Raw genomic sequence first — 27,698 nt, 5'->3', positions numbered from 1 at the left:
GGCTCTTCGATACTGCACGGTACTGTCTTTCCAAGCTAGTCGGAAGAGTTCCAGTTTGGTGTGGCGCCATTTCCGTTCCAATTTTCTGGCAGCTTGCTTCAGAGCTCAGGCATCACTAAGCTGGGAGTCTTTCAGGTTTTGTCATCTTATTTTCCAACCAGTGTGCCGTGCACCAGGTGGATATTTTGATATTGATAAAAGTTTCTGGCTAAATGAAGTCAAAGGTCAGGTGGTCAGGAAGTCTTCCTCCGTTAACATCTGAACTTCATTTCTCATGTTCCTGCTCTGATTTCCTATCTGTCTAAACTACATTTCCCTTCGCTCTCTTATCTAAACTACCTTTCCCTTCGCTCTCTTATCTAAACTACCTTTCCCTTCTCTTTCTTATCTAAACTACCTTTCCCAACTCTTTCTTATCTAAACTACATTTCCCTTCTCTCTCTTATCTAAACTACATTTCCCTTCTCTCTCTTATCTAAACTACATTTCCCTTCTCTCTCTTATCTAAACTACCTTTCCCTTCTCTCTCTTATCTAAACTACATTTCCCTTCTCTCTCTTATCTAAACTACATTTCCCTTCGCTCTCTTATCTAAACTACCTTTCCCTTCTCTTTCTTATCTAAACTACCTTTCCCAACTCTTTCCTATCTAAAATACATTTCCCATATCTTTCTTATCTAAACTACATTTCCCATCTCTCTCTTATCTAAAATACTTTTCCCATCTCTGTCTTATCTAAAATACATTTCCCATCTATTTCTTATCTAAAATACATTTCCCATCTCTTTCTTATCTAAACTACATTTCCCATCTCTCTCTTATCTAAACTACATTTCCCAGGGCCCCAAAGGACCAAGAGGAATCAAAGGAGCTCCTGGAGACAGAGGCCAGATCGGAAACAGGGTGAGAGGGCGAGAGAGAGAACATTTAGGGGGAGGGGAAATGAAAGAAAATAAGATCGAGGCATGGCTGAAGTGTTCTGTTTCTTCTGTCTCAGGGAGAAGATGGGGCACCAGGAAATGGAACTGAAGGTTGCCATGGTTTCCAGGTACAGTTGTGTTACGTCTGAGGTATTGTTGTTTGGGTTCATTGTAGTGTGTGTGTGTGTGTGTGTGTGTGTGTGTGTGTGTGTGTGTGTGTGTGTGTGTGTGTGTGTGTGTGTGTGTGTGTGTGTGTGTGTGTGTGTGTGTGTGTGTGTGTGCGTGTGTGTGTGTGTGCTGTCTCCCGTCTGCCGTGTCTCACACATCCCTCTCCTCTCTCAGGGTTACCCCGGCCCACGAGGGGGCATTGGAGAGCCGGTGAGTTCACCTTTCACCTCAGAATCAGCCCCAAGGCAGTCTCTCACACTATATCACACTATCATAGTACCGTAGCGAGTTAGGTCGATAGCCTAGCCAGAACTCCAACCTGGGTCTCTCTGGTTCAGAGGCAAGGACTCTATCCACAGTCCCAAGACACTGAACTTTGTAAGTAGCAGACCACCCTGCGTCCCAATGCTGCCTTGCCTCTGAAACTAAACAGGGTCGGTCCTGGTCGGTCCCTGGATGGGAGACCAGATGCTGCTGGAAGTGGTGTTGGAAGGCCAGTAGGTTTAAATAGTAATATGCCAGGGTAGTGACTGGGGACATTGTCCTGTGTAGGGTGCTGTCTTTCAGGATGGGACGTTAAACGGGTGGCCTGACTCTCTGTGGTCACTAAAGATCCCATGTCACTTATCATAAGATAAGTGGTGGTGTTAACCCCGGTGTCCTGGCTAAATTCCCAATCTGGTCCTCATACCACCGCGGTCACACAGGAAACACTACTCTACCCTGGTATAGGATGTATAACAGTAGTCCTACAGTACATTAACAGTACCACAGTACCAGGATGTAATGCCAGGATTGGATCCTATTCAACTCAGTGCCAGATGAATTGAGAAGAGCTTACTGAGTACTTTAGATGTGCAAAACATGGCAGGCTTAAACACCATGACATTTCAATGTTTGAGTTTCAACCTCAAATCAGTCTAGTCCAGTCACTAGATGACTAGTGTTACTGGAACTGTTTCCTGACTGTGAATTACTTTCAGAGTAGATGGGTTCATCTGGGTTCATCTGGGTTCATCTGGGTTTTAGAGTAGATGTATTCATCTGGGTTTTAGAGTAGATGTATTCATCTGGGTTCATCTGGGTTTCAGAGTAGATGTATTCATCTGTGTTCATCTGGGTTTTAGAGTAGATGTATTCATCTGGGTTCATCTGGGTTTTAGAGTAGATGTATTCATCTGGGTTCATCTGGGTTTTAGAGTAGATGTATTCATCTGGGTTCATCTGGGTTTTAGAGTAGATGTATTCATCTGGGTTCATCTGGGTTTCAGAGTAGATGTATTCATCTGGGTTCATCTGGGTTTCAGAGTAGATGTATTCATCTGGGTTCATCTGGGTTTTAGAGTAGATGTATTCATCTGGGTTCATCTGGATTTTAGAGTAGATGTATTCATCTGGGTTCATCTGGGTTTTAGAGTAGATGTATTCATCTGGGTTCATCTGGGTTTCAGAGTAGATGTATTCATCTGGGTTCATCTGGGTTTCAGAGTAGATGTATTCATCTGGGTTCATCTGGGTTTCAGAGTAGATGTATTCATCTGGGTTCATCTGGGTTTCAGAGTAGATGTATTCATCTGGGTTCATCTGGGTTTTAGAGTAGATGTATTCATCTGGGTTCATCTGGGTTTTAGAGTAGATTTATTCATCAGGGTTTTAGAGTATATGTATTCATCTGGGTTTTAGAGTAGATGTATTCATCTGGGTTTTAGAGTAGATGTATTCATCTGGGTTTATATGGGTTTTAGAGTAGATGTATTCATCTGGGTTTTAGAGTAGATGTATTCATCTGGGTTTTAGAGTAGATGTATTCATCTGGGTTCATCTGGGTTTTAGAGTAGATGTATTCATCTGGGTTCATCTGGGTTTTAGAGTAGATGTATTCATCTGGGTTTATCTGGGTTTCAGAGTAGATGTATTCATCTGGGTTTCAGAGTAGATGTATTCATCTGGGTTCATCTGGGTTTTAGAGTAGATGTATTCATCTGGGTTTCAGAGTAGATGTATTCATCTGGGTTTATCTGGGTTTCAGAGTAGATGTATTCATCTGGGTTTCAGAGTAGATGTATTCATCTGGGTTCATCTGGGTTTTAGAGTAGATGTATTCATCTGGGTTCATCTGGGTTTTAGAGTAGATGGATTCACCTGGGTTCATCTGGGCTTTAGAGTAGATGTATTCATCTGGGTTCATCTGGGTTTTAGAGTAGATGTATTCATCAGGGTTCATATGGGTTTTAGAGTAGATGTATTCATCTGGGTTCATCTGGGTTTTAGAGTAGATGTATTCATCTGGGTTCATCTGGGTTTTAGAGTAGATGTATTCATCAGGGTTCATATGGGTTTTAGAGTAGATGTATTCATCTGGGTTTTAGAGTAGATGTATTCATCTGGGGTTTAGAGTAGATGTATTCATCTGGGTTTTAGAGTAGATGTATTCATCTGGGTTTATCTGGGTTTTAGAGTAGATGTATTCATCTGGGTTCATCTGGGTTTCAGAGTAGATGTATTCATCTGGGTTTTAGAGTAGATGTATTCATCTGGGTTCATCTGGGTTTTAGAGTAGATGTATTCATCTGGGTTTTAGAGTAGATGTATTCATCTGGGTTCATCTGGGTTTTAGAGTAGATGTATTCATCTGGGTTTTAGAGTAGATGTATTCATCTGGGTTTATCTGGGTTTTAGAGTAGATGTATTCATCTGGGTTTATCTGGGTTTTAGAGTAGATGTATTCATCTGGGTTTATCTGGGTTTTAGAGTAGATGTATTCATCTGGGTTCATCTGGGTTTTAGAGTAGATGTATTCATCTGGGTTTTAGAGTATATGTATTCATCTGGGTTTTAGAGTAGATGTATTCATCTGGGTTTTAGAGTAGATGTATTCATCTGGGTTTTAGAGTATATGTATTCATCTGGGTTTTAGAGTAGATGTATTAATCTGGGTTCATCTGGGTTTTAGAGTAAATGTATTCATCTGGGTTTTAGAGTAGATGTATTCATCTGGGTTCATCTGGGTTTTAGAGTAAATGTATTCATCTGGGTTTTAGAGTAGATGTATTCATCTGGGTTTTAGAGTAGATGTATTCATCTGGGTTTATCTGGGTTTTAGAGTAGATGTATTCATCTGGGTTCATCTGGGTTTTAGAGTAGATGTATTCATCTGGGTATAGGGAATAGAGAGACATTTGACCAGGCCTATATCATGACTATATAGGGAATAGAGAGCCATTTAAGATACAGTCCTTCTTTATCCGAGACATGACGATTTGCCAGTTGTATTTGGTCTGGTTCGCCCAATGTCTGATTCATCAATAGATTTCCATGACAACTGTCTCTGACCCCTGACCTGTGACCTTCAGGGCGGGAAGGGAACCCCGGGACCCAAAGGAGATGACGGAGAGCCTGGAAACCCTGGCCTGGACGTGAGTCACACCATCTATATCTGTCTCTCTATCCCTCTCTATCTGTTTCTATATCTGTCTCTATCCTTCTCTATCTGTCTCTATCCCTCTCTATCTGTCTCTATATCTGTCTCTATCCCTCTATATCTGTCTCTCTATCCCTCTCTATCTGTCTCTATCCCTCTATATCTGTCTCTCTATCCCTCTCTATCTGTCTCTCTATCCCTCTATATCTGTCTCTCTATCCCTCTCTATCTGTCTCTCTATCCCTCTCTATCTGTCTCTCTATCCCTCTCTATCTGTCTCTCTATCCCTCTATATCTGTCTCTCTATCCCTCTCTATCTGTCTCTCTATCCCTCTCTATCTGTCTCTCTATCCCTCTATATCTGTCTCTCTATCCCTCTCTATCTGTCTCTCTATCCCTCTCTATCTGTCTCTCTATCCCTCTCTATCTGTCTCTCTATCCCTCTATATCTGTCTCTCTATCCCTCTATATCTGTCTCTCTATCCCTCTCTATCTGTCTCTCTATCCCTCTATATCTGTCTCTCTATCCCTCTCTATCTGTCTCTCTATCCCTCTATATCTGTCTCTCTATCCCTCTCTATCTGTCTCTCTATCCCTCTATATCTGTCTCTCTATCTGTCTCTCTATCCCTCTATATCTGTCTCTCTATCCCTCTCTATCTGTCTCTCTATCCCTCTCTATCTGTCTCTCTATCTGTCTCTCTATCCCTCTATATCTGTCTCTCTATCCCTCTCTATCTGTCTCTCTATCCCTCTATATCTGTCTCTCTATCTGTCTCTCTATCCCTCTATATCTGTCTCTCTATCCCTCTCTATCTGTCTCTCTATCCCTCTATATCTGTCTCTCTATCCCTCTCTATCTGTCTCTCTATCCCTCTCTATCTGTCTCTCTATCCCTCTATATCTGTCTCCTCCTTCTCCCCCTCCTTCTCTTTCCCTCCCCAGTCTCTCCCTCCTTTTTCTTTCCCTTCACAATCTCTCCCTCCCCAGTCTCTCCCTCCCCAGTCTCTCCCTCCCTTTTCTCTCCCTCCCCAGTCTCTACCTGCCCAGTCTCTACCTCCCCAGTCTCTCCCTCCCTTTTCTCTCCCTCCCCAGTCTCTCCCTCCCTTTTCTCTCCCTCCCCAGTCTCTCCCTCCCTTTTCTCTCCCTCCCCAGTCTCTCCCTCCCCAGTCTCTCCCTCCCTTTTCTCTCCCTCCCCAGTCTCTCCCTCCCTTTTCTCTCCCTCCCCAGTCTCTCCCTCCCCAGTCTCTCCCTCCCCAGTCTCTACCTCCCCAGTCTCTCCCTCCCTTTTCTCTCCCTCCCCAGTCTCTCCCTCCCTTTTCTCTCCCTCCCCAGTCTCTCCCTCCCTTTTCTCTCCCTCCCCAGTCTCTACCTCCCCAGTCTCTCCCTCCCCATTCTCTCCCTCCCCAGTCTCTCCCTCCCTTTTCTCTCCCTCCCCAGTCTCTCCCTCCCTTTTCTCTCCCTCCCCAGTCTCTCCCTCCCCAGTCTCTACCTCCCCAGTCTCTCCCTCCCTTTTCTCTCCCTCCCCAGTCTCTCCCTCCCCAGTCTCTCCCTCCCTTTTCTCTCCCTCCCCAGTCTCTCCCTTCCCAGTCTCTCCCTCCCCAGTCTCTCCCTCCCCAGTCTCTACCTCCCCAGTCTCTCCCTCCCTTTTCTCTCCCTCCCCAGTCTCTACCTCCCCAGTCTCTCCCTCCCTTTTCTCTCCCTCCCCAGTCTCTACCTCCCCAGTCTCTACCTCCCCAGTCTCTCCCTCCCTTTTCTCTCCCTCCCCAGTCTCTACCTCCCCAGTCTCTCCCTCCCTTTTCTCTCCCTCCCTTTTCTCTCCCTCCCTTTTCTCTCCCTCTATCTTTCAGTCTTGCAGCTGGTAACACTTTATGTTCTGGATGCAGTGTGTGTGTGTGTGTGTGTGTGTGTGTGTGTGTGTGTGTGTGTGTGTGTGTGTGTGTGTGTGTGTGTGTGTGTGTGTGTGTGTGTGTGTGTGTGTGTGTGTGTGTGTGTGTTTGTGTTAAAAGCTGTGAGCTGTGGCAGCTGTGTATGTGTCATTGTCATGGATACCAGGAAATGAGGGGAGAGTATGTGGGAAGCTCATTTCTCTTGTTGAACCCCAGTGATGTGTTATAGTCCCAGTCCCAGTGATGTGTTCTAGTCCCAGTGATGTGTTATAGTCCCAGTCCCAGTGATGTGTTATAGTCCCAGTGGTGTGTTATAGTCCCAGTGATGTGTTATAGTCCCAGTGATGTGTTATATATAGTCCCAGTCCCAGTCCCGTGATATTGTCCCAGTCCCAGTCCCGTGATGTGTTATAGTCCCAGTGATGTGTTATAGTCCCAGTGATGTGTTATAGTCCCAGTGATGTGTTATAGTCCCAGTGATGTGTTATAGTCCCAGTGATGTGTTATAGTCCCAGTGGTGTGTTATAGTCGCAGTGATGTGTTATAGTCCCAGTTATGTGTTATAGTCCCAGTGATGTGTTATAGTCCCAGTGATGTGTTATAGTCCCAGTCCCAGTGATCTTAATTGGGCATTGGACACAAGCTAAGGCTTGATCACCCTTTAGCTGGCCACCTTTGATGAGGGTGTTTAGTGATTAAAGGCCGAAACACCCACTGATTCGAAGGCACACTACTGAGGATGTGTCACACAATTGACATCTTAACCCAGTCTAAGAAATAAACCTCCCATGCCACTCTGTCAACATCACGGCAAATCTCATGTGAGTGCATTCCATCTATTGGCACAATGGACAGTTTTTAACATCTCGTCCCGTGTTTTATGATTCCAGTGATGTGTTATAGTCCCAGTGATGTGTTATAGTCCCAGTGATGTGTTATAGTCCCAGTGATGTGTTATAGTCCCAGTGATGTGTTATAGTCCCAGTGGTGTGTTATAGTCCCAGTCCCAGTGATGTGTTATAGTCCCAGTGATGTGTTATAGTCCCAGTCCAAGTGATGTGTTATAGTCCCAGTGGTGTGTTATAGTCCCAGTCCCAGTGATGTGTCATAGTCCCAGTGATGTGTTATAGTCCCAGTGATGTGTTATAGTCCCAGTGATGTGTTATAGTCCCAGTTCCAATCCCAGTGATGTGTTATAGTCCCAGTGGTGTGTTATAGTCCCAGTCCCAGTGATGTGTTATAGTCCCAGTGATGTGTTATAGTCCCAGTGATGTGTTATAGTCCCAGTGATGTGTTATAGTCCCAGTCCCAATCCCAGTGATGTGTTATAGTCCCAGTCCCAGTGGTGTGTTCTAGTCCCAGTCCCAGTGGTGTGTTCTAGTCCCAGTGGTGTGTTCTAGTCCCAGTCCCAGTGATGTGTTATAGTCCCAGTGATGTGTTCTAGTCCCAGTGGTGTGTTATATTCCCAGTGATGTGTTATAGTCCCAGTGATGTGTTATAGTCCCAATGATGTGTTATAGTCTCAGTGATGTGTTATAGTCCCAGTGAGGTGTTATAGTCCCAGTGATGTGTTATAGTCCCAGTTATGTGTTATAGTCCCAGTCCCAGTGATGTGTTATAGTCCCAGTGGTGTGTTATAGTCCCAGTCCCAGTGATGTGTCATAGTCCCAGTGATGTGTTATAGTCCCAGTGATGTGTTATAGTCCCAGTGATGTGTTATAGTCCCAGTCCCAATCCCAGTGATGTGTTATAGTCCCAGTCCCAGTGGTGTGTTCTAGTCCCAATCCCAGTGGTGTGTTCTAGTCCCAGTGGTGTGTTCTAGTCCCAGTGGTGTGTTCTAGTCCCAGTCCCAGTGATGTGTTATAGTCCCAGTGATGTGTTCTAGTCCCAGTGGTGTGTTATAGTCCCAGTGATGTGTTATAGTCCCAGTGATGTGTTATAGTCCCAATGATGTGTTATAGTCCCAGTGATGTGTTATAGTCCCAGTGATGTGTTATAGTCCCAGTCCCAGTGATGTGTTATAGTCCCAGTGATGTGTTATAGTCCCAGTTATGTGTTATAGTCCCAGTCCCAGTGATGTGTTATAGTCCCAGTGGTGTGTTATAGTCCCAGTCCCAGTGATGTGTCATAGTCCCAGTGATGTGTTATAGTCCCAGTGATGTGTTATAGTCCCAGTCCCAGTGATGTGTTATAGTCCCAGTGATGTGTTATAGTCCCAGTGATGTGTTATAGTCCCAGTGATGTGTTATAGTCCCAGTCCCAATCCCTGTGATGTGTTATAGTCCCAGTCCCAGTGGTGTGTTCTAGTCCCAGTCCCAGTGGTGTGTTCTAGTCCCAGTGGTGTGTTCTAGTCCCAGTCCCAGTGATGTGTTATAGTCCCAGTGATGTGTTCTAGTCCCAGTGGTGTGTTATAGTCCCAGTGATGTGTTATAGTCCCAGTGATGTGTTATAGTCCCAATGATGTGTTATAGTCCCAGTGATGTGTTATAGTCCCAGTGATGTGTTATAGTCCCAGTCCCAGTCCCAATGATGTGTTATAGTCCCAGTGATGTGTTATAGTCCCAGTTATGTGTTATAGTCCCAGTCCCAGTGATGTGTTATAGTCCCAGTGGTGTGTTATAGTCCCAGTGATGTGTTATAGTCCCAGTCCCAGTGATGTGTTATAGTCCCAGTCCCAGTGATGTGTTATAGTCCCAGTGGTGTGTTATAGTCCCAGTGGTGTGTTATAGTCCCAGTGATGTATTATAGTCCCCGTGATGTGTTATAGTCCCAGTGATGTGTTATAGTCCCAGTGATGTGTTATAGTCCCAGTCCCAATCCCAGTGATGTGTTATAGTCCCAGTGGTGTGTTATAGTCCCAGTCCCAGTGATGTGTTATAGTCCCAGTGGTGTGTTATAGTCCCAGTCCCAGTGATGTGTTATAGTCCCAGTTATGTGTTATAGTCCCAGTGGTGTGTTATAGTCCCAGAGATGTGTTATAGTCCCAGTGATGTGTTATAGTCCCAGTGATGTGTTATAGTCCCAGTGACATGTTATAGTCCCAGTGATGTGTTATAGTCCCAGTGATGTGTTATAGTCCCAGTCCCAATCCCAGTGATGTGTTATAGTCCCAGTCCCAGTGGTGTGTTCTAGTCCCAGTCCCCGTGGTGTGTTCTAGTCCCAGTGGTGTGTTCTAGTCCCAGTGGTGTGTTCTAGTCCCAGTGATGTGTTATAGTCCGAGTCCCAGTGATGTGTTATAGTCCCAGTGATGTGTTATAGTCCCAGTGATGTGTTATAGTCCCAGTGATGTGTTATAGTCCCAGTGATGTGTTATAGTCCCAGTGATGTGTTATAGTCCCAGTCCCAATCCCAGTGATGTGTTATAGTCCCAGTCCCAGTGGTGTGTTCTAGTCCCAGTCCCAGTGGTGTGTTCTAGTCCCAGTGGTGTGTTCTAGTCCCAGTGGTGTGTTCTAGTCCCAGTGATGTGTTATAGTCCCAGTCCCAGTGATGTGTTATAGTCCCAGTGGTGTGTTATAGTCCCAGTGATGTGTTATAGTCCCAGTGATGTGTTATAGTCCCAGTCCCAATCCCAGTGATGTGTTATAGTCCCAGTGGTGTGTTATAGTCCCAGTCCCAGTGATGTGTTATAGTCCCAGTTATGTGTTATAGTCCCAGTGGTGTGTTATAGTCCCAGTGATGTGTTATAGTCCCAGTGATGTGTTATAGTCCCAGTGATGTGTTATAGTCCCAGTGATGTGTTATAGTCCCACTGATGTGTTATAGTCCCAGTCCCAATCCCAGTGATGTGTTATAGTCCCAGTCCCAGTGGTGTGTTCTAGTCCCAGTCCCAGTGGTGTGTTCTAGTCCCAGTGGTGTGTTCTAGTCCCAGTGGTGTGTTCTAGTCCCAGTGATGTGTTATAGTCCCAGTCCCAGTGATGTGTTATAGTCCCAGTGATGTGTTATAGTCCCAGTGATGTGTTATAGTCCCAGTGATGTGTTATAGTCCCAGTGATGTGTTATAGTCCCAGTCCCAATCCCAGTGATGTGTTATAGTCCCAGTCCCAGTGGTGTGTTCTAGTCCCAGTCCCAGTGGTGTGTTCTAGTCCCAGTGGTGTGTTCTAGTCCCAGTGATGTGTTATAGTCCCAGTCCCAGTGATGTGTTATAGTCCCAGTGATGTGTTATAGTCCCAGTGATGTGTTATAGTCCCAGTGATGTGTTATAGTCCCAGTCCCAGTGGTGTATTATAGTCCCAGTGATGTGTTATAGTCCCAGTGATGTGTTCTAGTCCCAGTGGTGTGTTATAGTCCCCGTCATGTGTTTTATAGTTAACCTCTGATTGGCCATGGTTCTTTTTTACTTTGGTCCTCTGGGGAGGATGTGGGAATGAGCTCAACAAGTTCACGTTTCTTCACCTAAACATAATTAGCCTTCCTGTACCATTCCCTATACTCCAGCCTTTAGGTACCTTAACCTCAGCCCTCCTCTCAGCCCTCCCCTCAGCCCCATACCTCAGCCCTCCCCTCAACCCCATCCCTCAGCCCTCCCCTCAGCCCTCCCCTCAACCCCATCCCTCAGCCCTCCCCTCAGCCCTCACAGCCCATCCCTCATCCCTCATAGCCCCATCCTTCAGCCCTCACCTCAGCCCCATCCCTCATCCCTTCCAGCCACATCCCTCAGCCTCCCCTCAGCCCTCCCCTCACCCCCATACCTCAGCCCTCCAGTAGTCACTAGTCAGGCAGTAGACAGTAGTCACTAGTCAGGCAGTAGACAGTAGTCACTAGTCAGGCAGCAGACAGTAGACAGTAGTCACTAGTCAGGCAGTAGACAGTATACAGTAGACAGTAGACAGTAGTATACAGTAGACAGTAGTCAGTAGACAGTAGTCACTAGTCAGGCAGTAGTCAGTAGACAGTAGACAGTAGTCAGTAGACAGTAGACACTAGTCAAGCAGTAGACAGTAGTCAGGCAGTAGACAGTAGACAGTAGACAGGCAGTAGACAGTATAGTCCACCTGTTTTGAGTGAACTTTGACCCCAGAGATAATAATATAGGTTACTCATCAGTTGTCTGTCTCACCCTCTCTCACGACACTTTGTCAAAGTTTCACTACCTGTATTGTGTGTTACTAAGTCTCTACCTGTCTCTCCTCTGCAGAACGACTCCCCAGGTCTCCCAGGGAACAAAGGAGCCAAAGGTCACCGAGGACCTGAAGGAAACCCGGTAAGACAGGGAGATCAATTACATGTATTTTCTAAAGCCCCTTTTACATCAGCAGTTGTCACAAAGTGCTTTACAGATTCCCAGCCTTGAACCCCATAGAGCTTTACAGATTCCCAGCCTTGAACCCCATAGAGCTTTACAGATTCCCAGCCTTGAACCCCATAGAGCTTTACAGATTCCCAGCCTTGAACCCCATAGAGCTTTACAGATTCCCAGCCTTGAACCCCATAGAGCTTTACAGATTCCCAGCCCTGAACCCCATAGAGCTTTACAGATTCCCAGCCTTGAACCCCATAGAGCTTTACAGATTCCCAGCCTTGAACCCCATAGAGCTTTACAGATTCCCAGCCTTGAACCCCATAGAGCTTTACAGATTCCCAGCCTTGAACCCCAAAGAGCTTTACAGATTCCCAGCCTTGAACCCCATAGAGCTTTACAGATTCCCTGCCTTGAACCCCATAGAGCTTTACAGATTCCCAGCCTTGAACCCCATAGAGCTTTACAGATTCCCAGCCTTGAACCCCATAGAGCTTTACAGATTCCCAGTCTTGAACCCCATAGAGCTTTACAGATTCCCAGCCTTGAACCCCATAGAGCTTTACAGATTCCCAGCCTTGAACCCCATAGAGCTTTACAGATTCCCTGCCTTGAACCCCATAGAGCTTTACAGATTCCCAGCCTTGAACCCCATAGGGCTTTACAGATTCCCAGCCTTGAACCCCATAGAGCTTTACAGATTCCCTGCCTTGAACCCCATAGAGCTTTACAGACTCCCAGCCTTGAACCCCATAGAGCTTTACAGACTCCCAGCCTTGAACCCCATAGAGCTTTACAGATTCCCAGCCTTGAACCCCATAGAGCTTTACAGACTCCCAGCCTTGAACCCCGTAGAGCTTTACAGATTCCCAGCCTTGAACTCCATAGAGCTTTACAGATTCCCAGCCTTTAACCCCATAGAGCTTTACAGATTCCCAGCCTTTTGAACCCCATAGAGCTTTACAGATTCCCAGCCTTGAACCCCATAGAGCTTTACAGATTCCCGGCCTTGAACCCCATAGAGCTTTACAGATTCCCAGCCTTGAACCCCATAGAGCTTTACAGATTCCCAGCCTTTTGAACCCCATAGAGCTTTACAGATTCCCAGCCTTGAACCCCATAGAGCTTTACAGATTCCCGGCCTTGAACCCCATAGAGCTTTACAGATTCCCAGCCTTGAACCCCATAGAGCTTTACAGATTCCCAGCCTTGAACCCCATAGAGCTTTACAGATTCCCAGCCTTGAACCCCATAGAGCTTTACAGATTCCCAGCCTTGAACCCCATAGAGCTTTACAGATTCCCTGCCTTGAACCCCATAGAGCTTTACAGATTCCCAGCCTTGAACCCCATAGAGCTTTACAGATTCCCAGCCTTGAACCCCATAGAGCTTTACAGATTCCCAGCCTTGAACCCCATAGAGCTTTACAGATTCCCAGCCTTGAAACCCATAGAGCTTTACAGATTCCCAGCCTTGGAATTGGAGACAGAGAGACAGAGAGAGAGAGAGACAGAGACAGATAGAGAGACAGAGAGAGAGAGAGAGAGAGAGACTGAGAAACAGAGACAGAGAGACAGAGAGACAGAGAGACAGAGAGAAACAGAGACAGAGACAGAGAGACAGAGAGATGTACTCATTCAATGTAGCACTTGTAGATTTTTTTCTTTGTTATAAATTCAACTTATTATTATTTAAAGAGAGACGGAGAGATGGTGTGAGAGAGAGGGGTTGCAGTCTCTCCCCCTCTGTTTTTCCCTGGCTAGTGGCTAGGCTTCATATTTATAGGATAAACAGTTTGAGTTATGTGTTTGTGGGAAGTGTGCTACACTCAGCCTACAATTAACTGCTGTGTGCGTGCTTGTGTGCGTGCTTGTGCGTGTGGTTGTGTCCTCTTCGTCAAGAAAAAAATGCTCGTAAATTGAATATTCTCTGCTTGAAACAAACAGATGGGAGTGAGGGCAATGGAAGGAGGAAAAGAGAGAGATGTAGAACTATTGAAAGACCCTGAAGCAGAGAGACGTAGAACTATTGAAAGACCCTGAAGCAGAGAGAGACGTAGAACTATTGAAAGACCCTGAAGCAGAGAGAGACGTAGAACTATTGAAAGACCCTGAAGCAGAGAGAAACGTAGAACTATTGAAAGACCCTGTTGTTGAAGCAGAGAGAGACGTAGAACTATTGAAAGACCCTGAAGCAGAGAGAGACGTAGAACTATTGAAAGACCCTGTTGTTGAAGCAGAGAGAGATGTAAAACTATTGAAAGACCCTGTTGTTGAAGCAGAGGGACATAGAACTATTGAAAGACCCTGTTGTTGAAGCAGAGAGAGATGTAAAACTATTGAAAGACCCTGAAGCAGAGAGAGATGTAGAACTATTGAAAGACCCTGAAGCAGAGAGAGACGTAGAACTATTGAAAGACCCTGAAGCAGAGAGAGATGTAGAACTATTGAAAGACCCTGAAGCAGAGAGAGACGTAGAACTATTGAAAGACCCTGTTGTTGAAGCAGAGAGACGTAGAACTATTGAAAGACCCTGTTGTTGAAGCAGAGAGACGTAAAACTATTGAAAGACCCTGTTGTTGAAGCAGAGGGACAGTTGAATTCCATGTTTTCTTAAATGTTTTCATCTGTCGTTCTGCCCGGTGGAAGCTGTGCATTTCAAAGAACATCTGTTATGTTATTACAGTAATGTCACTACACTAACTAGCCCCTTTCATCTATTACAGTAGGGCTTCTACACTAACTAGCCCCATTCATCTATTACAGTAGGGCTTCTACACTAACTAGCCCCATTCATTTATTACAGTGAGGCTACTACACTAACTTGCCCCATTCATCTATTACAGTAGGGCTACTACACTAACTAGCCCCTTTCATCTATTACAGTAGGGCTTCTACACTAACTAGCCCCATTCATCTATTACAGTAGGGCTCCTCTACTAGCCCCATTCATATATTACAGTAGGGCTACTGCACTAACTAGCCCCATTCATCTATTACAGTAGGGCTCCTCTACTAGCCCCACTCATCTATTACAGTAGGGCTACTGCACTAACTAGCCCCATTCATCTATTACAGTAGGGCTCCTCTACTAGCCCCATTCATCTATTGCAGTAGGGCTCCTCTACTAGCCCCATTCATCTATTGCAGTAGGGCTCCTGTACTAGCCCCATTCATCTATTGCAGTAGGGCTCCTACACTATCCCCATTCATCTTTTGCAGTAGGGCTTCTAGACTAGCCCCATTCATCTATTACAGTAGGGCTTTTGGACTAGCCCCATTCATCTATTGCAGTAGGGCTTCTAGACTAGCCCCATTCATCTATTACAGTAGTGCTCCTACACTAGCCCCATTCATCTATTGCAGTAGGGCTCCTCTACTAGCCCCATTCATCTATTGCAGTAGGGCTCCTCTACTAGCCCCATTCATCTTTTGCAGTAGGGATCCTCTACTAGCCACATTCATCTATTGCAGTAGGGCTTCTAGACTAGCCCCATTCATCTATTGCAGTAGGGCTTCTAGACTAGCCCCATTCATCTATTGCAGTAGGGCTCCTCTACTAGCCCCATTCATCTATTGCAGTAGGGCTTCTAGACTAGCCCCATTCATCTATTGCAGTAGGGCTCCTCTACTAGCCCCATTCATCTATTGCAGTAGGGCTCCTCTACTAGCCCCATTCATCTATTGCAGTAGGGCTTCTAGACTAGCCCCATTCATCTATTACAGTAGTGCTCCTACACTAGCCCCATTCATCTATTGCAGTAGGGTTCCTCTACTAGCTCCATTCATCTATTGCAGTAGGGTTCCTCTAATAGCCCCATTCATCTATTGCAGTAGGGCTCCTCTACTAGCCCCATTCATCTATTGCAGTAGGGCTCCTCTACTAGCCACATTCATCTATTGCAGTAGGGCTTCTAGACTAGCCCCATTCATCTATTGCAGTAGGGCTTCTAGACTAGCCCCATTCATCTATTGCAGTAGGGCTCCTCTACTAGCCCCATTCATCTATTGCAGTAGGGCTCCTCTACTAGCCACATTCATCTATTGCAGTAGGGCTTCTAGACTAGCCCCATTCATCTATTGCAGTAGGGCTTCTAGACTAGCCCCATTCATCTATTGCAATAGGGCTCCTCTACTAGCCCCATTCATCTATTGCAGTAGGGCTTCTAGACTAGCCCCATTCATCTATTGCAGTAGGGCTCCTCTACTAGCCCCATTAATCTATTGCAGTAGGGCTCCTCTACTAGCCACATTCATCTATTGCAGTAGGGCTCCTGTACTAGCCCCATTCATCTATTGCAGTAGGGCTCCTACACTATCCCCATTCATCTTTTGCAGTAGGGCTTCTAGACTAGCCCCATTCATCTATTACAGTAGGGCTTTTGGACTAGCCCCATTCATCTATTGCAGTAGGGCTTCTAGACTAGCCCCATTCATCTATTACAGTAGTGCTCCTACACTAGCCCCATTCATCTATTGCAGTAGGGCTCCTCTACTAGCCCCATTCATCTATTGCAGTAGGGCTCCTCTACTAGCCCCATTCATCTATTACAGTAGGGCTTCTAGACTAGCCCCATTCATCTATTGCAGTAGGGCTTCTAGACTAGCCCCATTCATCTATTGCAGTAGGGCTCCTCTACTAGCCCCATTCATCTATTGCAGTAGGGCTTCTAGACTAGCCCCATTCATCTATTGCAGTAGGGCTCCTCTACTAGCCCCATTCATCTATTGCAGTAGGGCTTCTAGACTAGCCCCATTCATCTATTGCAGTAGGGCTCCTCTACTAGCCCCATTCATCTATTGCAGTAGGGCTTCTAGACTAGCCCCATTCATCTATTGCAGTAGGGCTCCTCTACTAGCCACATTCATCTATTGCAGTAGGGCTTCTAGACTAGCCCCATTCATCTATTACAGTAGGGCTACTACACTAACTAGCCCCTTTCATCTATTACAGTAGGGCTTCTACAATAACTAGCCCCATTCATCTATTACAGTAGGGCTTCTAGACTAGCCCCATTCATCTATTGCAGTAGGGCTCCTCTACTAGCCCCATTCATCTATTACAGTAGGGCTTCTAGACTAGCCCCATTCATCTATTGCAGTAGGGCTCCTCTACTAGCCCCATTCATCTATTGCAGTAGGGCTCCTCTACTAGCCCCATTCATCTATTGCAGTAGGGCTTCTAGACTAGCCCCATTCATCTATTACAGTAGTGCTCCTACACTAGCCCCATTCATCTATTGCAGTAGGGTTCCTCTACTAGCTCCATTCATCTATTGCAGTAGGGTTCCTCTAATAGCCCCATTCATCTATTGCAGTAGGGCTCCTCTACTAGCCCCATTCATCTATTGCAGTAGGGCTCCTCTACTAGCCACATTCATCTATTGCAGTAGGGCTTCTAGACTAGCCCCATTCATCTATTGCAGTAGGGCTTCTAGACTAGCCCCATTCATCTATTGCAGTAGGGCTCCTCTACTAGCCCCATTCATCTATTGCAGTAGGGCTCCTCTACTAGCCACATTCATCTATTGCAGTAGGGCTTCTAGACTAGCCCCATTCATCTATTGCAGTAGGGCTTCTAGACTAGCCCCATTCATCTATTGCAATAGGGCTCCTCTACTAGCCCCATTCATCTATTGCAGTAGGGCTTCTAGACTAGCCCCATTCATCTATTGCAGTAGGGCTCCTCTACTAGCCCCATTAATCTATTGCAGTAGGGCTCCTCTACTAGCCACATTCATCTATTGCAGTAGGGCTCCTGTACTAGCCCCATTCATCTATTGCAGTAGGGCTCCTACACTATCCCCATTCATCTTTTGCAGTAGGGCTTCTAGACTAGCCCCATTCATCTATTACAGTAGGGCTTTTGGACTAGCCCCATTCATCTATTGCAGTAGGGCTTCTAGACTAGCCCCATTCATCTATTACAGTAGTGCTCCTACACTAGCCCCATTCATCTATTGCAGTAGGGCTCCTCTACTAGCCCCATTCATCTATTGCAGTAGGGCTCCTCTACTAGCCCCATTCATCTATTACAGTAGGGCTTCTAGACTAGCCCCATTCATCTATTGCAGTAGGGCTTCTAGACTAGCCCCATTCATCTATTGCAGTAGGGCTCCTCTACTAGCCCCATTCATCTATTGCAGTAGGGCTTCTAGACTAGCCCCATTCATCTATTGCAGTAGGGCTCCTCTACTAGCCCCATTCATCTATTGCAGTAGGGCTTCTAGACTAGCCCCATTCATCTATTGCAGTAGGGCTCCTCTACTAGCCCCATTCATCTATTGCAGTAGGGCTTCTAGACTAGCCCCATTCATCTATTGCAGTAGGGCTCCTCTACTAGCCACATTCATCTATTGCAGTAGGGCTTCTAGACTAGCCCCATTCATCTATTACAGTAGGGCTACTACACTAACTAGCCCCTTTCATCTATTACAGTAGGGCTTCTACAATAACTAGCCCCATTCATCTATTACAGTAGGGCTTCTAGACTAGCCCCATTCATCTATTGCAGTAGGGCTCCTCTACTAGCCCCATTCATCTATTACAGTAGGGCTTCTAGACTAGCCCCATTCATCTATTGCAGTAGGGCTCCTCTACTAGCCCCTTTCATCTATTACAGTAGGGCTCCTCTACTAGCCCCATTCATCTATTACAGTAGGGTTCCTCTACTAGCCCCATTCATCTATTACAGTAGGGCTCCTCTACTAGCCTCATTCATCTATTGCAGTAGGGCTCTTCTACTAGCCTATTAAATCTCTGCCTTGCACACAGCATTGATCCGTCATCATTACCTCTTCTCTCCTAGCATTATGGTTTGAAAGAGGCATGTAAATTCCAGTCCATTTGATAGGCCTGCTGTATGCAACACCCAATCACAGATACCATCCTATATTTAAGTGTGTTTGTGCCCCCCCCCCCCCCCCCCCGCCCCTATTTTAGGGCGCTGTCGGGACCACCATTAGACTGGCATAAATGGTATAAATTGCTAGTTGGTCCACGGGGTGGGTGCTGGAACAATTTCATGTACAATGTAGGTACGTTACTGCATTGCAGAGCCTAGAAACACCGCTTCCTGTCGGCTATTCTAAATATTCAATATTCATTCAAATCCTCCTGCTGTAGGATGATGTCCCTCCTGCGACTAAATAAGATCTGACATTAGTTATGTCCCTATAAGGTAATGATGCATGGCTCACTCCTCTTCTCTCTCTCTCTCTCTCTCTGTCTCTCTCTTTATCTCTCTCTTTGTCTCTTTGTCTGTCTGTCTCTCTGTCTCTCTCTCTCTGTCTCTCTCCTTCTCTCCCTATCCCTCTCTCTCTCTCTCCCTCTCCCCCCCCTCTCTCTCTCTCCCTCTCTCTCTCTCTCTCTCTCTCTGTCTCTCTCTCTCCCTCCCTCTCTCCCTTTCTCCCTCTCTCTCTGTCTCTCTCTCTGTCTCTGTCTACAGGGACCAGTTGGGCCTCCCGGACCTGCAGGAGTTGATGTGAGTCAATGTTACAGGAGGAGACGCTATAAACTGTGTGTTAACTTGCGATTAAATACTGCTCACTGTAAAACATTTCTGGTATCTTATGTGGTTATATCAAGACCAGGGTTCAAATATCTAAATGACTTTCACATATTCAGGTACAGTATATTTTATTTGAAAAGACAAGCAGTTTAACATTTTTCTTCTGGAAATAGACACTCCCATGCATTTTACCCAGGTATTGGAAAATAGAATTTGATTTGAAAGAAGTACTTGAAAATCTTTAATACAATTTGGACGACTATTTGGTTTTTACAAATAACCATTCAAATACTCAAATCAAAGGACTTGTTTTGGGCTCTGTATTTGGAAAAAATAAACTAAAAACAGAAAGTCAAATCCACATTGAACCCAGTTGTGATTATATACATTCTGAAAGTATTCAGACCCCTTTTTAAACAATAAGGCTGTAATGTGGAAAGAGTCAAGGGTTGTGAATACTTTCTGAAGGCCCTGTATCTACTGTTTTAATATTCTACTGATGGAAGGGCATTAATATTCTACTGATGGAAGGGCATTAATATTCTACTGATGGAAGGGCATTAATATTCTACTGATGGAAGGGCATTAATATTCTACTGATGGAAGGGCATTAATATTCTACTGATGGAAGGGCATTAATATTCTACTGATGGTAGGGCATTAATATTCTACTGATGGAAGGGCATTAATATTCTACTGATGGTAGGGCATTAATATTCTACTGATGGAAGGGCATTAATATTCTACTGATGGTAGGGCATTAATATTCTACTGATGGAAGGGCATTAATATTCTACTGATGGTAGGGCATTAATATTCTACTGATGGTAGGGCATTAATATTCTACTGATGGAAGGGCATTAATATTCTACTGATGGAAGGGCATTAATATTCTACTGATGGAAGGGCATTAATATTCTACTGATGGAAGGGCATTCATATTCTACTGATGGTAGGGCATTAATATTCTACTGATGGAAGGGCATTAATATTCTACTGATGGTAGGGCATTAATATTCTACTGATGGAAGGGCATTAATATTCTACTGATGGAAGGGCATTAATATTCTACTGATGGAAGGGCATTAATATTCTACTGATGGAAGGGCATTAATATTCTACTGATGGAAGGGCATTAATATTCTACTGATGGTAGGGCATTAATATTCTACTGATGGAAGGGCATTAATATTCTACTGATGGTAGGGCATTAATATTCTACTGATGGAAGGGCATTAATATTCTACTGATGGAAGGGCATTAATATTCTACTGATGGAAGGGCATTAATATTCTACTGATGGAAGGGCATTAATATTCTACTGATGGAAGGGCATTAATATTCTACTGATGGTAGGGCATTAAAATTCTACTGATGGTAGGGCATTAATATTCTACTGTTTAGTTTAATGCCACTTATATAACATCACTGTTATCAACAGGATTGTGAGATTCTGGATATCATCATGAAGCTTTGCTGTAAGTTCTCCTCCCTCACACACACACACACACACACAGTCACACACACACACACACACACACACACACACACACACACACACACACACACACACACACACACACACACACACACACACACACACACACACACACACACACACACACACACACACACAGTCACAGACACACTAGAGTGACTTCCATTGTGTTGTTGTTTTTCTACAGCGTGCTGTGGTAAGTCCATCCCTTCTTCCCATTGGCTTCTGAGGCTTCTGAGTTCATCACCGCTTTCTATTCACTAATACGACCTGTCTGTCTGTCTGAGTGTAAGTGTGGGCCCCTGGACCTGGTCATCTAATGTGTCTGTCTGTCTGCCTGCCTGCCTGCCTGCCTGTCTGCGTCTGTCTGCCTGTCTGTGTCTGTCTGTGCCTGTCTGTCTGCCTGCCTGTCTGTCTCTGTCTGTCTGTCCTGATGTAGAGTGTAAGTGTGGGCCCCTGGACCTGATCATCTAATGTGTCTGTCTGTCTGTCTGTCTGTCTGTGTCTGTCTGCCTGTCTGTGTCTGTCTGCGCCTGTCTGTCTGCCTGCCTGCCTGCCTGTCTGTCTGTCCTGATGTAGAGTGTAAGTGTGGGCCCCTGGACCTGGTCATCTAATGTGTCTGTCTGTCTAATGTGTCTGTCTATCCTGATGTGTCTGTCTGTCCTGATGTGTCTGTCTGTCCTGATGTAGAGTGTAAGTGTGGGCCCCTGGACCTGGCCTTCATCGTGGACAGTTCTGAGAGTATCGGCTCCACTAACTTCGCTCTAGCTAAAGACTTCATCATCACCGTCATAGACCGCCTTATTAAGGACCAGCAAGTTCGTGTGAGTAACACACGCACAGACATTTGAATCAACAAATTACATTACAGTCAAAAAAGACTCAAATACAGTATTTCAAAGGTCACAAATACATGAACACTCATGAATACAATAATTGTGTGTTCATTTTTATTAATCCTTATTTTAATGTTTTATTAATCCTTATTTTAATGTTTTTATTAATCCTTATTTTAATGTTTTTATTAACCCTTATTTTAATGTTTTTATTAACCCTTATTTTAATGTTTTTATTAACCCTTATTTTAATGTTTTTATTAACCCTGATGAACATGATGGTTTGAGGGACAGATTGGAAATGTATCCAAGCCACCGGGATTAACACCCCTACTCTTACGATATGTTCCATGGGAGCTTTAGCATCCACAGAGAGTCAGGACACCCGTTTAACGTACCATCCTGTGTGTGTGTGTGTGTGTGTGTGTGTGTGTGTGTGTGTGTGTGTGTGTGTGTGTGTGTGTGTGTGTGTGTGTGTGTGTGTGTGTGTGTGTGTGTGTGTGTGTGTGTGTGTGTGTGTGTGCGTGTGTGTGTAGTTTGGTTTTAATGAGTCCAGGGTAGGCGTGGTGCAGTACAGTGGGGATGGAGCCCAGGAGGCTGTCAGACTGGGAGACCCCAACATTAACACACTGACTGAGCTCAAACAGTAAGTACACACACACACACACACACACACACACACACACAATCATCTGTACATTGTGTGTAGGGCAGTACAGGACCTGCGCTGGCTGAGGCCCACTATACAGGAAAGGCTCTTCAGTACTTAACATACGTGCCTGTCTCTGTGTGTGTGTGTGTGTGTGTGTGTGTGTGTGTGTGTCACTCTGTCTGTCTGTGTGTGTGTCTGTCTGTGTGTGTGTCTGTGTGTGTGTGTGTCTGTCTCTGTGTGTGTCTGTCTCTGTGTGTGTCTGTCTGTGTGTCTGTGTGTCTCTCTGTGTGTCTCTGTGTAGGGCGGTGCGGGACCTGCGCTGGCTGGCTGAGGCCACCTATACAGGGGAGGCTCTGCAGTTCTCTCTGACCAACATGATTGACCGTCTGCAGCAGGAGAACCGCGTGGTCCTAGTGCTCACTGACGGACGCTCTGATATCACCAGAGATAAAACACCGCTCAACACACTCTGTGGGAAGGGCATCAAGGTGAGGGACACCACTCTGTAGGAAGGGCATCAGGGTAAGGGACACCACTCTGTATGAAGGGACACCACTCTGTGGGAAGGGCATCAAGGTGAGGGACACCACTCTGTGTGAAGGGCATCAAGGTGAGGGACACCACTCTGTGGGAAGGGCATCAAGGTGAGGGACACCACTCTGTGGGAAGGGCATCAAGGTGAGGGACACCACTCTGTGGGAAGGGCATTAAGGTGAGGGACACCACTCTTTGTGAAGGGACACCACTCTGTGGGAAGGGACACCACTCTGTGTGAAGGGACACCACTCTGTGGGAGGGGCATCAAGGTAAGGGACACCACTCTGTGGGAAGGGACACCACTCTGTGTGAAGGGACACCACTCTGTGTGAAGGGACACCACTCTGTGGGAGGGGCATCAAGGTAAGGGACACCACTCTGTGGGAAGGGACACCACTCTGTGTGAAGGGACACCACTCTGTGGGAGGGGCATCAAGGTAAGGGACACCACTCTGTGGGAAGGGACATCACTCTGTGTGAAGGGACACCACTCTGTGTGAAGGGACACCACTCTGTGTGAAGGGACACCACTCTGTGTGAAGGGCATCAAGGTGAGGGACACCACTCTGTGGGAAGGGCATCAGGGTAAGGGACACCACTCTGTGTGAAGGGCATCAGGGTAAGGGACACCACTCTGTGTGAAGGGCATCAAGGTGAGGGACACCACTCTGTGTGAAGGGCATCAAGGTGAGGGACACCACTCTGTGTGAAGGGACACCACTCTGTGGGAGGGGCATCAAGGTGAGGGACACCACTCTGTAGGAAGGGACACCACTCTGTGTGAAGGGCATCAAGGTGAGGGACACCACTCTGTGTGAAGGGACACCACTCTGTGGGAGGGGCATCAAGGTGAGGGACACCACTCTGTGGGAGGGGCATTAAGGTGAGGGACATCACTCTGTAGGATGGGCATCAGGGTAAGGGACACCACTCTGTAGGAAGGGCATCAGGGTGAGGGACACCACTCTGTAGGAAACCTCCCCGTCTGCTTCACACCATCTGTCTCGAAGGATGGAGGCAAGCTTCAGTTCGACCAGCAACACACAATCCATTAGGCATGCACACACACACACACACTAACCCTGCCCCCCTCTCTCTGTCAGGTGGGTGGTCTGGGAGTGAAGGACTACTCTGGCCGTCAACCCAACCATGAACAGCTCAGTGCTGTGGTCTGTACGAGCGACCCTAAACCAGGCTTCTCCTTCGTACTGGAGAACTTCGCTGAGCTGCTGGATGACAGCTTCTTACAGAACCTCACCACACGCATCTGTGAAGGTACACACACACACACACACGCACGCACACACACACGCACACACGCACACACGCACACACACACGCACACACACACACACACACACACACATTTAAGTGAACCCCTTGGTTCTGATACAGACTCTAAAATTAATCGTTGACTTGAAAATGTTCTAATTTATTTGTGTTTCTCTATTTCCTTCCACAGATAAGAAGTGTCCTAACTACAAATGTCCCAGTAAGTCCACTGCTTGTTACCATGTGGTTCATCTCTGTCCTCATCTCTCTTCTTGGATGTTGTTGTTTCTCCTGTCGTGTCTCTCCTCCAGTCTCATTCTCAGGGGACACAGACATCGTGTTGTCTTAGGGTATTGTCTTCATGTTGTTTCTCCTGTCGTTTCTGTCCTCCAGTCTCGTTCTCAGGGGACACAGACATCGTGTTGTCTTAGGGTATTGTCTTCATGTTGTTTCTCCTGTTGTTTCTGTCCTCCAGTCTCGTTCTCAGGGGACACAGACATCGTGTTGTCTTAGGGTATTGTCTTCATGTTGTTTCTCCTGTCGTGTCTCTCCTCCAGTCTCATTCTCAGGGGACACAGACATCGTGTTGTCTTAGGGTATTGTCTTCATGTTGTTTCTCCTGTCGTGTCTCTCCTCCAGTCTCATTCTCAGGGGACACAGACATCGTGTTGTCTTAGGGTATTGTCTTCATGTTGTTTCTCCTGTTGTTTCTGTCCTCCAGTCTCGTTCTCAGGGGACACAGACATCGTGTTGTCTTAGGGTATTGTCTTCATGTTGTTTCTCCTGTTGTTTCTGTCCTCCAGTCTCGTTCTCAGGGGACACAGACATTGTGTTGATGATGGACAGTTCAGCCAGTGTGGGACAGAGGAACTTTGACTCCAGCAAGACCTTCGTCAAGCGTCTGGCTGAGCGCTTCCTGTCTGCCGAGCGGTCCGGCCGCGCTGCCGTGCGTGTCGCCGTGGGCCAGTACAGCCGTGAACGCCGCATGGAGGCGGAGCTGACCTCTAACCTCACCCTGCTGACCCGTAAGATCGATGCCGCCACCTTCCAGAATGACGGTACTGATGTTACCAAGGCGATGGCCTTCGCCATGGAGCAATTCAAGACATCAGGGGGCGGGAAGAGGAAGCTGGTGCTGTTCTCTGACGGGAGGTCGCAGGGCGTTACCGAGGCGATGCTGGAGAAGCGCGTACGGCTGGTGTCGGAGGCAGGAGTGGAGCTGTACGTTATCACCGTGGGCAACCAGGTGAGCGAGGCCAACCTGCGCTCGCTGGTCAGCAGGGGGAGGAGTTACGACGTCACCTACGCCCAGCGCCACCTGTTCCGCGTCCCAGACTACCCGTCTCTGCTGCGTGGCGTGTTCTACCAGACCGTGTCCCGCAGGGTCTCCCAGGCCTGAGTGCAGGGGTCAGGGCTGGGACCACATGCTTTAGAGTTTAGTCTCCCTCATTATGAATGTCCATTCGTACTTTGTCGCTAATTTACAATCACTGTGTTTTAGTTGTGTTTTTATGTCTGATAATGACAGAAGACTATTGTGTGTCAGACGGTGTAAGAGATTGTGTTACACTGTGTTCATGTGCTCTCTGAATTATCAGGACCATCCAACCGGGAAACTCCTGAAAAACTCCCGTAACAGAAACTAGTTTCAGATGTCTAAAACAGTTTGTTATGAGCTTCTAAGTTGTAACATCTCCCAGTCAGACTGTTCCCAGTTCCCAGTTCTACAATTCCAAGCAGCACATGAACACAGCATTAAACAGGAAGGTTACTGTAAAATAATGTTTTTTTTGTGTGTTTTTTTTAACAAACGTATTTTATGTTGTTTGTAGATCAGAGATAGAACAGGATATGACATCACTCCATATGTTTTAAACATCAAAGTTAAACATTAAACATCCTCCCTATAGACAACCTGGTCAAAATGAAGATACTGAACAGCTGGACACAGACTGTTAACGTATGTGTGTGTTTAGGGGAATGGTCTCTAATGTCCAGTATATCATGTATCATTTTCTCTATAAACAGTTTGTCTGGGTTCACTTGTTTAGATGATGACAGACACACACACACACACTCCTCTCTGTATCAGCCTCATTAACCCTTGAAGGCTACCAACCGTAAACTTTGTTTTGGATGGATTATTCAGTCCTTCAACGTTCCAGGTAACAGATGTGTGTGTTGTCAGCAGGGAATTCCCTCTATGTAATAAATCATTAATCCTCGGTGCTATCATTCAGAGCAAGTGTCTCAGTGTCAGATGACCTCTGTAGCAGTAGACTTCTACATGTTAAACTGATGTCTTGATCTGAAAGAAAACATTTTGTTTGTACCAAGCAAGCTGCTTCATTAAATGCCGCGTCACCCCCTAATAAATGTTTCTGTAGTGTCTGTTTTCTGTCCTACACACACACACAACACACACAATCCCTTCTGTCATTGACACTTCTCTCTTCTGTCCTTCAGATATACACACCTCTCTTCTTTCTCATTGGCCTAAAAAATATATAGGTATTTTGACCTCAAGGGGCCTTCTGGGTTAAAGGGTGACTGCATATCCTGTTCTGGTCTCGTTTTTAAGAAATGCTAGCGGCCATGACTGAAGGCAAACGTGAGTAGTCATGTGGGTGTGTCTTTACCATTCAATCTCACAAACAAGGGCAGTAGTGAGTACATCAAGGTAAGCTAAGCTAGCTTTGCTATGGTGAGAAATATGTTTTGGAGTTCAGTTCTCCCCTTCTGACTGCCATCTCAAGATGGTCAGCTAATTCAGTTCTATGTGTAGGCTAAAGCCTGTGCTGGCCTTGCTTAGCCAAGCTGTCAGCAGCTAGCTAGCATATCTTGGTGGTAGCTGTAGCTTCTATCCAATCTAGCTGATATTTCTCTGTCAAGTCAATTAGCTTGTAACAGCTAGCTGGCATAGCTTGGTGATAGCTGCAGCTGGCTATCCTATTTATCAAATAAAATAAAATAGTATTTGTCACAACAGTGAAATGCTTACTTACAAGTCCTTAACCAACAATGCAATTTTAAGAACCCCCCCCCCTAAAAAAGTATGAGATAAGAAAAACAAATAATTAAAGAGCAGCAGTAAATAACAATAGCAGAGCGTTACGGTACAGAGTCAATGTGGAGGCTATATACAGGGTATTACGGTACAGAGTCAATGTGGAGGCTATATACAAGGGGTACTGGTACAGAGTCAATGTGGAGGCTATATGGCTATATACAGGGGGGTACCGATACAGAGTCAATGTGCGGGGGCACCGGTGTTGAGGTAATTATGTATGTAGAGTTATTAAAGTGGCTATGCATAGATAATAAACAGAGAATCAACGTAAAAGGGGGGGGGGACAATCCAAATAGTCTGGGTAGCCATTTGATTAGCTGTTCAGGAGTCTTATGGCTTGGGGGCAGAAGATGTTTAGAAGCCTCTTGGATCTAGACTTTGCGCTCCGGTGCCGCTTGAAAAAGAGCCGGATGCCTGGTCAGGACCCGGAGAAGGCGACTGGAAAAGCTGCTGTTACCGTCAATAATACTCGCCAACATGCAATCATTGGACAATAAATTAGACGAGGTACGATCACGAAAATCCTACATCAAAACTGTAATATTGTATGTTTCACAGAATCGTGGCTGAATGACGACATGGATATTCAGCTAGCTGCAAGATAGAACAGCACATTCCGGTCAGACAGGGGTGGGGGTGGGGTGGGGGGCGGTCTGTGCATATTTGTAAACAACAGCTGGTGCAAGAAAT

At 45.9% G+C, this 27,698-nt stretch overlaps 1 protein-coding gene across 1 annotated transcript in view; it reads left to right on the top strand.

Moving 5' to 3' along the window:
* The window catches only part of col6a1 (collagen, type VI, alpha 1), a 62,527-nt gene extending 36,212 nt beyond the window's left edge, over positions 1 to 26,315 (top strand). The window contains exons 20-33 of the mRNA XM_031806764.1: positions 842 to 904; positions 999 to 1,049; positions 1,264 to 1,299; positions 4,443 to 4,505; positions 11,533 to 11,598; positions 19,081 to 19,116; positions 20,585 to 20,621; positions 20,829 to 20,837; positions 21,332 to 21,465; positions 22,014 to 22,123; positions 22,431 to 22,617; positions 23,770 to 23,941; positions 24,129 to 24,158; positions 24,742 to 26,315. Coding sequence (XP_031662624.1) covers positions 842 to 904; positions 999 to 1,049; positions 1,264 to 1,299; positions 4,443 to 4,505; positions 11,533 to 11,598; positions 19,081 to 19,116; positions 20,585 to 20,621; positions 20,829 to 20,837; positions 21,332 to 21,465; positions 22,014 to 22,123; positions 22,431 to 22,617; positions 23,770 to 23,941; positions 24,129 to 24,158; positions 24,742 to 25,337 — 1,590 coding nt within the window. The 3' untranslated portion in view covers positions 25,338 to 26,315. The remainder of the gene's footprint in view (positions 1 to 841; positions 905 to 998; positions 1,050 to 1,263; positions 1,300 to 4,442; positions 4,506 to 11,532; positions 11,599 to 19,080; positions 19,117 to 20,584; positions 20,622 to 20,828; positions 20,838 to 21,331; positions 21,466 to 22,013; positions 22,124 to 22,430; positions 22,618 to 23,769; positions 23,942 to 24,128; positions 24,159 to 24,741) is intronic.
* The last annotated feature ends 1,383 nt before the right edge of the window (positions 26,316 to 27,698 follow it).

This window comes from Oncorhynchus kisutch, linkage group LG27 (assembly GCF_002021735.2).
Source record: "Oncorhynchus kisutch isolate 150728-3 linkage group LG27, Okis_V2, whole genome shotgun sequence".
NCBI classification, from domain to species: Eukaryota; Metazoa; Chordata; class Actinopteri; order Salmoniformes; family Salmonidae; genus Oncorhynchus; species Oncorhynchus kisutch.
Note: the sequence above shows the minus strand (reverse complement) of the source record. Positions and strands in the feature narration are given on the sequence as shown.